The 13,845-nt window shown below is 44.2% G+C and overlaps 1 protein-coding gene across 2 annotated transcripts in view; it reads right to left on the reverse strand.

The window, feature by feature from the left end:
• Positions 1–13,845, reverse strand: part of PCSK5 (proprotein convertase subtilisin/kexin type 5) — a 261,077-nt gene that overhangs the window by 155,527 nt on the left and 91,705 nt on the right. For both annotated transcript variants that reach the window (XM_027729025.2, XM_027729030.2), the window contains exon 6: positions 4,339–4,427. In XM_027729025.2, coding sequence (XP_027584826.1) covers positions 4,339–4,427 — 89 coding nt within the window. The remainder of the gene's footprint in view (positions 1–4,338; positions 4,428–13,845) is intronic.

Here is a 13,845-nt window from a genome sequence, read left to right on the forward strand (position 1 = left end):
GAAAGGAGGCTGTAGCAAGATAGGGGTTGCCCTCTTCTATCAGGCAACTAGTGACAGGATGAGAGGACACAGCCTCAAGCTGTGCCAGAAATGACTAGATGAGACACTAAGTGCTGTGGTCTAGTTGACAAGGTGGTGGTCAGTCAAAGGTTGGACTCAGTGATCTTAAGAGCTCTTTTCCACCCTAAATGATTTTGTGATTCTATGAAAGATGACTTTGAATAACAGGCATCTCACTGGCTATTTACAATGAAAATAATCTTCCTTCCTTCCTTCCTTCCTTCCTTCCTTCCTCCCTCTCTCCCTCCCTCTTCCCAATGTCTGTAGTACTTAATTCTGCTGATCACAAAACCTTCATATTGCATTTGGCACGTGGTGATAGGGCAACAAAAGCTGTCCAGAAGGCAATTAAAAGACTGCATTTGCAGACTGTTCTGCCTAAGACTTTAGAGACCTGCAAACTTTTCCCAACATTTGCAGTGGCATTTTACTCAGAACAAAATTTCAGTGAATCACAGAAAACATGCAAAACTGAGCTGAAAGCAAGTTTTCTTTTAAAATGCTTGTTTTTAATCAGCATCTGCCTTAAACTTAAAGAAACAGCTAAACTAATTCCTCATCAGCTGATGACAATATACACCTGTTGTGCCATAATTCAGTGTAACTGTTTTCCCATCAGGACTTGAGCCCAGCCAGGTAGCTAAGCACCCAAATCCCCACAGATGCTTTGCAATTTCCACAATCAGTTTGCAACAATAATAGCATGCTAAACAAAAAGTCTGACATGCTATAAAAAGTCTCACAAGCTCTGTACATGGTAACTTGTTTTGTGTGATTACTGCAGAGAATAACTTTGAAAAAATGATCTAGCCCTTTAGTGCACTGGTTTGTCCTGTAGTAAAAGGGACTGCAGCTTAGCTAAGCAAAAACTTTCACAATTTTTTATAAGAAACTTGTCACAACCTGTAAAAAACTGAAGGTCCAGACTGTAATTTTACTCCAATTTTCTCTTTGGCAGATTACATCCACACTTACACCATTGTAAGAGAAAGCTTAGACTTTCTAAGAATCTAAGAATTTTTTACCTACTTGTTGTCAGAAGTTTTTAAATGTTCAGAAATGAGAAAAGGAGGACAAACACATTTAGGAAAAAAAGGAACATTATTGATGGGTGCCTTGTTAACAACTTCCGATCATAAAGATCATTAATTGGATTTGTTCACCTGCCAGTATTTAATGGAACAGACTTTTTTCCCTTTTGCTTTATCTCCTTTGGATCCCTTATATCTCAAAAAGAGATGCTTTTTGGTTTGAAGCAAAAAATACTTATCTTGATGGAGCAAATTCAACATCACAACCTGTCAGCAGGTGCTCCTCTATGCAAGGAGAATGTAATTGCTTTACCTTAACTCTAGTTTCTTCTTCAAGAAAGCCCCAGGAGGGTCTTTAAATCCCTGGGAAACAAGCAAGCTGAATACTAGTTCAGCATGATATGATTTGATATTTTTACTCTTTATCTGGCCTGTGGAGAGGAACACAGCCATTGCACATTTAAATGTGTAGCTTATGGCTTTTCTGAGGCATACCAAATATAGGTCAGCAGCAGCAAAACTCTTAAGTAAATTCAACTAGTGGAAGAGGAAGCTTAACATCAAGGCCATGCCAAAGCTGTTGCAAGTTGTGTGACTATTCCATTCACAAATGAAACTTCTCCAGAAGCCATCTCTTATCTCTATCAGTGCACTAAGTCTCTTCTGATCCTGGTTTGACAACTCAACAAATCTGATTTCATAGCTGCTGGTACATGGCGAAATGCCATGTCCACATGAGACAACCTGTTCATCTACCATAAACTCACTCGCTTGACCAGTTCTGATTTTCTAAATCATTCTGACAGCGTAGTAGTTTTGTGCAGGCAGGCTCTCCACCTGAGGGGAATTTTTTTTCCTGCGTCACCCTAACCTTATCGTTGTGGGTTGAAGTGGCTGCATTTTTGGTAGCGGGGGTGGCTACCTAGGGTGGCTTTGGTTAGAAGCTGCTAGAAGTCTTCCGCCCAGTGATAGCTGGCTACAGGAGGGACTTCCTACTCCTGGCCAAGGGAGAGGCAATAATCACGCCTCTGTGATAACATATTTAAGAACAAGCTGTTGTGCATAAGAATTTTTTGAGCCAGGGGAGAGCTGACCAAAGCTCCTGGGTGGCTCCGCCGCCTCCCCCACAGCGAGGGTGGGGGAGGGTTGGGGGGAAGGCAGCAACAGCCCAGCCCAGGCCTCTTGGCACCTAGCCCGGAGCAGGCACCGGTGGCCCCTGCAAAGGGGTGGCCGGGGCCGGGCCCGGGACATGCGGCCCCATGGAGAGTGGCTCCGCAGCTCCCAGGCCCGCCCTGCGAGCAGCCCATGCTGGAGCCCATCCTGCCCAAGGAGCCGAACAGCACCGTGAGTGCCAAAGCCCCCAAGGTGAACTGCGAGGGGGGGTAGAGTGGGTGCCCTGCAGGCTAGGCCAGGGTGGCAGAGGGGCCCCTGCCGGCGGGCATTGCCCTCCCTTTCCCTCCCCGGGCGAGTCGAGCCGGACCGGGCTGGGGCGGCCTGCCGCGGTGCAGCCAAGCCCATGCGGGAGCAGATGGATGCATGGAAGAAGGCTGTTACCCCCCGTGGAAGGCCCAGGATGGAGCAGAGTCCTTCAAGAGACTTGTGGCCCATGGAGAGGAAAATCCATGCTGAAGCAGGTTATTCCCGGGTAGGACTCATGGCCCTGTGGGGGATCTACAACAGTACAGTGCATCCTATGAAGGACTGCATCCTATGAAAGATGGAGAAATGACTCTTGTGACAGTAAATATGGAAAAACTACTGCCTGAGGGATGGACCCACGTTGGAGAGGTCTGTCAAGGACTGTTACTCATGGGAGGGACCCCACGGAGCAGGGGAAGGACTCAGAGTTATGCCCCTCCCTGTAACCTGTGGTGTGAAGACCATGGTGAAACAGGCTGTCCCCCTGTAGCCCATGGAACAGTGACCTACGGGACAGCAGATTTGGAAGAACTGTTGCCTGACGGGTGGACTTGTCTCCCTGTACTGCTGCAGGGGGAGGAGGGAGAACATGGAAGGAAGGAGGGGTGGTTGGAAAGTGTGTTTAAGACTGTTTTATTTCTCACTCTTTAGATCTTATCCTATTAGTAATAATTTTTAGTATTAACCCCAAGTTGAGTTTGTTTTGCCTGTGTGACTTCTCCCAGCTCAGAGTGACTTTAGTAGGTGCCTAGAATCCGGCCAAGGTCAACCCACAACACTTACGCTGGATCAGGTATTGTCTACCCTCTTGAAGCCAGCAGGAAAACAGAAAGCTGACATGAGGATGTTGATGTGTGCTTTGGCTAATTTGAAATGCAGATGTGCTCACATTTGATTTGGATCAAACTTGTACTGATCTAGTAGAGAACAGATGCAGTATTATTAATTGCAGAAACATGGCCTCAACTCTGCCTGCTCATATTTTTGAACTGTTCTCTGGTGTATATATAGGTAAACATGCTTCTGTTTTCACAGATGGGCTCTATTTTAGGCTCTATTTCAAAAATCAACAGTTAATGAGTTTGAGCTACAGGTCTTTCCACTGAAAGCCAATATACCAATCCCATGACTTCATCTAAAGTTCAGGATAAAACTTCACTAGAAGTGTTACAACCTGTCACAGAGAGGCTACATCCTAGGAGACATATAGATGACATCTTGATAATCATCACCACAAACTAAACTAAAGATCTTTACTGGGCAGCCAATGACTACGAATTCACAGAAACCTCTCAGAACTCTTGGCTGAATGAACAAAAATGTGCGATTGAATCTTGTTTTCTAGGCAATAATCTGATCATATAGAGGGATCAAAAGAACATTCTCTCCAACCACAGCCAAACAACACAATAATGCATTATGTTTTGATGGTGTTTTTTTGGAAACAATATGCAAGGCAATATTCCTGATGTGTGCATTTACTTATGGTTTGTCAAAGTTCACCGCTCAGAGCTCTGAATATGTGAGAAAACCCAAATGTCCTAATTCTGGGGTTTGTGTTTCCATCAAAAGCCTCACCTTTCTATTTTTTTGGTTTGTACTGAGAGGCAGTGTTCCAGAGAGCACTGCAGAAGGGCCACTGCACACAAACTCCTTCAGTACTGATACTGAACAACCACTCCACAAATGAGCTTTACTTGCTAACACAGCCAGGTTTGTTGTCCATACAAATCTCCTTCTCTTGTTGAGAAGGGTCTGAATGCACCATTTATCACAAATGGCTCTTTGATTACTTTTTTTGTTTTTGGTGGGAGATTGTTTCACATACCTCCAATCTTGGCATTAAAGGCGATTCCTACTGTGCAGTGTGAGTTGTTTGCCGTGGCTGCCACTTCTCCAGCACAACGGGTTCCATGCCTGCAGTCAGACAAACATTTTTCCAAGTAAGCATAAACCACTGGGATTGAAGTCTTGGACTTTGGTTATTCTTAGACACTAAATGCACAACTATCCACAATGTCTTGCACTACTCAAGCCCTTATAGCAATTTATACCTATGTTACAGTATTCCTCTGAACACATTTTAACATCATTACCACAATCACATTAAATTCTTCGTGCCTACTGGAAACACAAACACTTTATAATAAAGATATACAATGATGATACATAATTCACAGCAACAGAGAGGAGTCTTAGATATCAGTTCTTGATTTTGAACCAGATCTTACATTTAGACAAAATGTTTGTCCAGCATTCGCTCACAACCACTTGCATTGCTAGTATGTGTATCTCCAGCCAACCTCTAGTGGGCATACTCTTCCCCAAGGAAGATGAGATGGCACTAATGCCCACACTGTTGTTTAGAGATAAGCCTAAGACTGGCTGTATGCCAGGTATGCTCAAAGCTTCTGTATAGGCATGTCTTGGTTGTGCCTTGGGCCAACTCTGCAAGCCTGTTGTCTTTCTAGAAGCAGAAAAAATGTCTGAAGCACCTTTAGCCAGTAGAGGTATACTATGGGCCTGGAAGCAGAGCTGGACTGCAAGTGTACAATCTCAAGAAGCTGCTGAAGGAAAACACAAAATCTCCAGTGTTTGCTCAGTCCCTTCCCCACTGTGCAAAGCCCCAGTGGTATGCCTTGCCCACCCCTGATGCATGCTCTCTACCAGGTGACAGTGGTCATCCATAAGGTCCCCATGGCAGGAAAGCAGTCCCTGCTTTCTGTGATTTTTGTGGCAACATGGGTTTCACAGTGTGTTTTCTACCAGTAAATCATGCCCTCACCCTTGTGCAGTTAAGCAGCTCCATTGCAGAAATGTGACACAAGCAAGAAGGAGCAGGCAGGGAACTTTAGAGATGTGCTGTGGAGAGGAGATACAGAGTTTCAGACCAGACAGGAAAAGAGATGGGGAGTCGATGAGACAAAGATATCAAGATAATATAAGGCTTCAGTACCCATAAAGAAAGAAGCTTAAAAAGTCAGAGCAAAAAATAAATAACAACATAGTAAGCTTTAGAGAAGGCTAACAAAGGTCAGTTGTGTACACAGGCACTCTTCTGCTGGTGCTGGTTGACAGACTGCTTACACACACATCTGGAGAACACAAGTGTGTTTGAAGTAAAGGTGATGCTTATTTAACAGACAAGAATCAGTGTTGCTTTCCCCTGGTAGAGCTTGTTTTGGGTAGAGTCACTCCTTATTTCGTTATTATTAGCATAACTTCTTCCCACTATCTTTTTGAGACACTTAAATGGGAAACACTAAGATAACTTGTTTGGAATAGATTAATATAAAACAAGAAAAATAACAAATAGGCCTGGGAAAAAAAGAGAGGAAACAAAAAAAATTAAGCAATGCTCAACTGTTAGAATTTCAAAGAAGATCATTTCATTTATTAGACAAGTGAGATACACATAATCTATGAGAAAAGTGTAATCTTTATTCACAAAATCAAAGTGACAAGTTGTATACTGATAAATACTAAAGCTGGATAAAGGTTTCACAATTATATGTATATCTCAACTAATTTCCTATTTATCTGTCACAATTCATTATTTGGTCACCAAACTTGACCAGAACATTTTTCAAGACTAAATTTGAAGCTTATTTTTCATATGAAGACTAATTTTAAAGCCTAATTCTTCTTCATTTGAAGAAAGCCTATTTGACTTTAATTGATAAACCAATGCCTTATCCATTTGCTGAATTATTTTGAAAAGTCTGAAGTAAATAGCTTCAGTAAATAGCTCTGTGTTTGAAGTAGTGTCTTTTAAAAATGCATTAATATTTAAAGGAAAATGTCTGTCTTAAGAATTCTTTACAAGATCCAATTCCCAAACATCCCTTCTTCCCATTAGGATTTTGTTGGGTGTCAATATAAGTTTTGAGGTGTTATCACTCAAATACCAAAGCACATACGACTACACTCTGGAAATATAGAAATACCTGCACACATCAGCTCAGTGCAGATAATTTATTAATAAATCATTCCCTGCCTGGTGAAATGCATGTGGCGAAGCTGCAGCTTCCCAGAGGGAGGTCGTATTGCCAAGAAATCCCTCATGGGTACCAAGTTGGAGAAGCAGTGATGGGAGGAAGGTTTTTCAGTAGAGAAAGTGGACAGATAGAAGCCACACTTGGAGGAGGGAGAGTTTCTGAAGAAGAATGGCAGAAACAGCTCAAACATCTCCTTGGTTCCAAGTACAGAGATACCTGCTACTTCGACAGCTCCATCCAATGAGCCCTGATTGAGAGGGTTAGATTTCCACTGTATCATCAAACACGCTAGTCACCCCAGGGCCAAGTACAGTGTGCAACACCACTTCTACTAACACCTGATGGGATACCATTTTCTTTTTTGCACTGGAGTTAGCAGGGCTGATTGATAGAGCTTTAAACTAGATTGGAAGGAGGAAGGGGACAAAATCAGGCTTGCCAGTGATAATGCAATGGAACACCAAAATTTGAGGGACTTAGTGCTAGTGAGATCCTTCAGTCTGCTTCCCAATGTGTTGGCTACAATGAACTGCACTTGAAATGTTCCTAGCACCAACGTATCCTGCATGAGAAACAAGCAAGAGGAGACAGAAGCTTTGACCCAGTCCAAGAGAGATGGCATCATTGGCATAAGCAAAACCTTGTGGGATGAGTTCTTGTGGAAGTACCATGGTGGATGGTTACAGGTTCTGCAGGACAGATAAGGAAGGGCAGGCAAGACAGGGTAGTAGTAGTGTATGTAATGGAAGGGCTGGAATGTATGGCGCCTGCAGCTGGAAATGCCACATGGAGAGCCTCGGCATGAGGACTAAGGGACAAACAAAGTTGATGTAATTGTGGAGGTCTACCATAAGCCATCCAGCCAGAATGATGACAGTGATGAGTTAAATCTTTAAGGAACTAAGGGACATCTCCAAATCGACTGCCTTGTCCTTATGGGGGACTTCAATTCCCAGATATTAACTGGGAATACCATACAGCTTGTACAAACAGGCCCAAAAGATTCCTAAAATACCTGTATGATAACTTCATGGTACAGGTACTAAGAGAGATGACTAGAAAAGCTGCCCTCCTTGATTTGTTGCTTTGATTTGATTTGTCAAAAGAGAGGAGCTCTTGATTTAAGTGGCAATAGGTGATCATTTTGGCCACAGAAACCATGCAGCAATCTCTGATAACAGGAGAGTGCCATCAAAACTTCAGTCTTGGACATGAGGAAATCAGATTCAGGCTGCTTAAGGAAGTAGTCAGTAAGATTCCCCGGGAAAACGCTTTTGAAGGTGCTGGCGTCCATCAGTGCTGGTCACTTTTTAAGTACCACTGCCTAACAGAACAGGAGCAGGCGATTCCAAAATATCAGAAGTCAAGCAGACAAGGTAGAAAGTCAGTTTGATTGAGCAGGGATCTTCTTTCAGAGCAAAGGCAAAGAAAGAAAGTGTATGGCCAGTGGAAGCAAGGTCAAACGACACGAGAGGAATAAAGAGATGCTGCTTGCCACTGTACAGAGAAAATTCATGTGGTCAAAGCTCAATTAGAGTTAAAGCTGGCCAATATTGTGGAGAAAATCAAAATCTTTTTTTAATATGTCAATAGCAAAAGGCACTGCACAGAAATAACATTGGTCCATTATACAGTAAGAAGAGTCTCACAAAAAGGGACATAGAAAAGGCAGAGATGTTTAATACTTTCTTCTCTTCTGTCTTTAACACTGATGATGCGCTGTTAATTGCATTCTACATTTAAAATGGAAATAAAAAAAGTTGTTTTATTAATTTCAAGGTCATATGTATAAAAGTGCACTTCTTACAATCACTTCCCACTGTATGAATTAATAATATATGAAACTTAATTTGTTTTTAATAGGTTATCTTTTATGGGTCCCTTAAGTAATAATTTTTCATGCTTTAGGAATGGTACTCCCCAACTCAGTGCTCTCACTAAGACTCTCCAAACCACACTGATGCTCTTGCTCCCCTGTTTTTCCCTCCCCTCCTTGCTGTGGCAGGATGAGAGGAGAATTGGAAAATTGCAAAATGCAAAGATCATGGGTTGAGATAAGAACAATTTACTGGAAACACTAATAAGAAAATGAACAGTATTAGCAACAATATTAATGAATAGAGGGTATAAGAAGAGTAATGATTCAGATGGAACGCTCCGCCTTCCCCTTGACACAATATCAGATGGCTCCCTCAACCATGTTTTCTTGACCAGAAGGAACTCCTCCCTCCTGGAAGACAGTCCCTTTCCCCTGCCCCTGACAGCGATGTGAGGTGGTATAGAACAACCTCCGTGTCCCAGACATGCCTCCTCCTGGCTGCTTCAAAAATTCACCCTGTCCTGGCCAGAACCAGGATATTATCCCAGAGCCTACACCTTCCAACTATATACATATATACACAAGGACAGATATCATTTCCATAGTGAACTGCTGTTCATATATACACAAGGACAGATATCATTTCCATAGTGAACTGCTGTTCCTCCAAGGTGTCTGCTGACTTTATTTATTCCATGACTGTGGGTTCTATCCATCCTAGATGTCTTCTGGGGCTTCCAGGAGGGCTGGTGTGCTGTCAGGAGGTTGTAAGCTGGATCAGGAGCTCACGACTGGTATATCTGAAGCAGACCATACTCATTGTCCATGGTTATGGCATCCAGTGTCAATGTCATTCAGCAACCAACAGTACAGAACTGAAAATTACAGACTGTTCTCCCCCAAAAATCAAATCCCCTTGAGGTACACATCATGTCTCCCCATCCATCTGTATTACCCACCAAGTGTACTCAAGTCCTTGAGCAAAACCAGTCCCACAGATGGGTTTGTCTTTGCTTGAGGTAGCTTTCCCTAACACATTCCTCAAGTGCACCATGGAGACTTAATCCCCTTCTATGGTATGCGGGGGTTTTGATTGGGCAGGGCCAGCTCTATTGGTAGAGTCTCCAGTGTTATCTAACCAGGTGGCCTTTGTTAAATACAGATCTCAATGCTTGAAAGTCTCATTGCTTTCAATGTGGTTTTTAACAGTCCACTGTACCATTCAATTTTCCTAGAGGTGAGAACATGAGAGGGAATATGATACACCCACTCAATTCCATGCTCTCTGGCCCAGGTGCCTATGAGGCTATTTTTGAAATGAATCCAGCTGTCCAGCTCAATTCTTTCTGGGGTGCCATGTTGCCACAGAATCTGCTTTTCAAGGCTCCTGGCAGTATGTCTCCAACCACCAGTGGATACTTTTACCATTGTAAGCATGTACTGCTTGCCTTTGCGGGTTTGCAGAAGTGTGACACAATCAATCTACCAGGCCTCCCCATATTTATATTTTGACCATTGTTCATCATACCCCAGAGGCTTAACCCACTTGGCCTGCTTGAGTGCAGCACATGTTTCAGAGTAATGGAAAACCTGGGAAATACTGTCACAAGCCCATCTGTTCATTGCACCTCTTCCCTGATGACCTGAGATGTCCTGGGCCAAACAAGCCAGAAATAATTCACCCTTATGTTACCAGTCCCGATCCACCTGAGACACTTTAGTCTTGACAGCCCGATCCACCTGTCCATTGTGATGTTCTTCAGTAGCCCAACTCTTGGGAGTGCATCTACATGACATATTTTACAGCCAACTTCTCTACCTAGGCAGCGATGCCTTGCCATAATTCAGCAGCCCAGATGGGTTTCCCTCTGTGCTGCTAATTCATCTTTTTCCATCCCCACAGAGCATTTGCTACCATCCACGAGTTGAGAGTAGAGATAGAACACCACCCATTTCTCTTGTTAAGTGGTATCTAAAGCCAACTGGACAGCTTTCAGCTCTGCAACTTGACTTGATCCTCCTTGTCCCTCAACAGCTTCTGTGACTCACTGTGTAAGATTCCACAGAGCATCAAAAATTCCATTTTTGATGTATCTCTACAATACAGCAGGAATTGCCAGTATAGAGAGCTGATTACATGGTGGGGCCTCCTCAGCACGTGTCACCTTCTCCTCCTCCTCTTCTGATACTACCCCGAAATTTTTGCTTTTGGGCCAGTTTGTGATGACTTCCAAGATCCCTGACTGACTGGGGTTTGCTATTTGAGCTCACTGCGTGATTATTTCGATCCACTTACTCCACATAGCATCAGTGGCATGTTGCGTGGAAGGGACTTTCCCTTTGAACATCCAGCCCAACACAGCTGGTGTGCCAGGAGGAGTTGTGCTTTGGTGCCAATCACTTACGACGCAGCTCAAACCCCTTCATAAGCTGCCAGTATCTCTTCTTCAGTTGGGGTGTAACAGGTCTCAGATCCTTTGTATCCCCAATCCCAGAACCCCAGAGGTTGTCCTTGGGCCTCCACTGGTACTTTTTGCCAGAGACTCCAGAAAGGACTGTTCTCCCCAGCTGCAGTGTAGAGGACATTTTTCACATTTTGTCCTGTCCTGACTGATCCAAGGTCTTCTGCAAGAGCAATCTCTAGTTTAATTAATTCAAAATCTTGGTTTTCTTCAGGACCACACTTGAAATTACCTTCTTGTGGGTCACATGAAAGAGAGGGCTTACAATCTGACTGTAATCTGGAATATGCACTCTCCATAAACCCACAGTGCCTAGGAAAGCCTGTGTTTCCTTTTTGCTGCTTGTTTGGGAAATAGTTGCTGTTTTGTTGACCACATCTGTTGGAATCTGATGATATCCATCTTGCCACTTTACTCCTAAAATGTTAATTTCCTGGGAAGGTCCTTTGGCCTTACTTTGCTTTATGGCAAAACTGGCCTTCAGGAGGATCTGAATTATCTTCTACCCCTTTCTTAAAAACTTCCTTTGCTGTGTTGCCCCACACAATGATATCACCAATGTATTGCAAGTGTTCTGGAGCCTCACCCTTTTCCAGTGCTGTCTGGGTCAGTCCATGGCAAATAGTAGGGCTGTGTTTCCATCCTTTGGGCAGTCGTTTCCAAGCGTACTGGACACCACACCAGCTGAAAGCAAAATGGCCTGCACTCTTGAAGCCAAAGAATGGAGAAAAACGCATTAGCAATGTCAATGGTGGCACCACTTTGCTGCCTTGGACTCCAGCTTGTACTGAAGTTCCAGCACGTCTCACACAGCAGCATTGAGTGGTGGTGTGACTTCCTTCACGCAATGACAGTCTACTGTCAGTCTCCACTCTCCACTGGACTTATGCACTGGTCATATGGGACTATTAAAGAGTGAGTGAGTCTTGCTGACTTCTCCCTGGCTATCCAATTCATCAATCGTCTCACGGTTGGGGGTCACAGAGTCCCAGCTGGTGCAGTATTGTCAACAGTGCACTGCTGTGGTAGCGATCACTACCTGTCGTTCTTTGGCCCTCAGCAGTGCCACAGCAGAAGAGTTCCCTGAGAGACCCAGAAAGGTATTCAGTTGTCTAATTTCCTCTGTCTCCACAGAAGCCATCCCAAAAGCCCAACAATGCCTTTTTGATCCTTGAAATACCCTCTCCTGAGATAATCTATGCCAAGGCTACACGGGGCTTCTGGGCCAGTCACAAGGGGGTGTTTTTGCCATTCATTCCCAGTCAGGCTCCCTTCCGCTTCCAGTACAGTCAGCTGTTGGGATTCCCCTGTCACCCCCGAAACAGAGATGGATTTTTCCCCTACAGATCTTGATGGCATCAGGGTACATCATCTGCCAGTGTCAACTAAAGCCTTTACTCTTGTGGGTCTGATGAGCCAGTCCAATAGATCCAACCGTTCCTTTCCTCCACCTGGCTGAAGGCAGGACCCTTCTAGTTCTGTTCATAGTACTTGTTGCTTGCTCCTTGTAAATAAGTAATGGACATCCCTTAAAGAGAATCAGAGGTAAAATCAGGCCTCCTATTCTGTGTGAGGACTTGCCCACTGAAACTGGAGTGGTATTTATGCTTTCCTGTGGTGGTTGCTCTTCCTTTCAACTCATATGCCCATGCTGTTAGGGTAGAGGTATGTTTTCCATCTCACTGCCTCATTTCTCACTGCCTCATGTCATCTCTTTGGTCATGCAGGTAACACCAGAGGCTACTTCGTGGTTTGTACCCTCTCTCTCGATCAGGGGGCGCTTGCTCCCAATAGCAGAGACTGCAGTCCATACTGGTGGGGCATGAGACATTTCCTCTCTAACCTACTTGAGTCTTTCCAATCTGTCCGCAGTCTTGGACAGTCTTTCCACAGACAAGGTGCAGGCCGGTAGGGAGGAAAAGAGATTATCTTCATATTGCTAGAGCTGAGTAGCCACCTGACGCACTGCTCTCCTTCTTTCACTAACATCAATGCCAATGAGTTGGCACACGAAAATGGCACACTCCATAGGAACTTCTGCCACGTGGATTGTGTATGCTGGAACTCACCTGGATCTACAGGGGACTGCTCGTTATTTGGGTGCATTACTGGATTATCCTTGAGAGAGTACTCACAGTTGACAGTCACCTCCAGAGCTGTCCTCTTCCCAATCCCCTTGTCAATGCCCATATCCTGAGACAAGGATCCCAATTGCCTGGCTTTACTACCACCTAGTTTCATATCACTGGCTGTGACATCCCAGCATCGGAGCAGCCAGGTCACCAGGGGCTCTCTCTCCACCAGCAGCTGAAATATTCTCACATACCTTGCAGCTCAAGGGCATAGGGATCAGGTGATTGGCTCTGCCTCCTTCTCCTGTTCTTAGGGCCCTTTTTCTTCTTCAGGCTTCACTTAGTAAACTGATCTGGTCTTGGATTTCTCCTTCTATATAGGGACAACTGCTACCATCATAGGTTGTTTCTTTGGTTCAGCTGCAGTTTGAGTGGTCATGGTCGCTGTTGATTTGCTTTCCTCCTCCTCTCACTGAGGGTGCTGTCCACTGACAAGCACAGAATCTGATAAATAGTAGTCAGAGCCCAGTATACTGTAGTAAGTTGCTTCTCTATGGAACTGCCACAGCATTCTCCTTGCAAATATTCTGTCACTTTATCAGGGTCCTGATAAAGGTCCTGATAGGAGTGAACTTCCAAGTGATTGGAGTGGAGAACTTCCTGCCAAACTGGTCAATTTTCTCCCACATTCCATGTCATTCATGACTATCCACCTTCAGGGCAGACCTCTGAATAAGCTTCTTAGAAATCTTTCCTGTCTCTATACATGGTGTGGACCACACTGAGGAGACCTGGAAGGCTTAGCAATAACTACATGCTTTCCTTAACATCCAAAGGGAATTAAAAAATCTCAAAAGCCATTGTAATGGCCATGAAGGAAGAAAACGGGGTGAAAAGCTGGGGAAAATTATCCTCCTCTGTTCCCCCACCAACTGGGTACAATTTTTATTGGACTCCCAAAGAGAGTGCCCAAGGTAAGAGTAG

Source organism: Pipra filicauda, unplaced genomic scaffold, assembly GCF_003945595.2.
Source record: "Pipra filicauda isolate LSUMZ 115617 unplaced genomic scaffold, ASM394559v2 scaffold37_size4185640_pilon, whole genome shotgun sequence".
NCBI lineage: Eukaryota > Metazoa > Chordata > Aves > Passeriformes > Pipridae > Pipra > Pipra filicauda.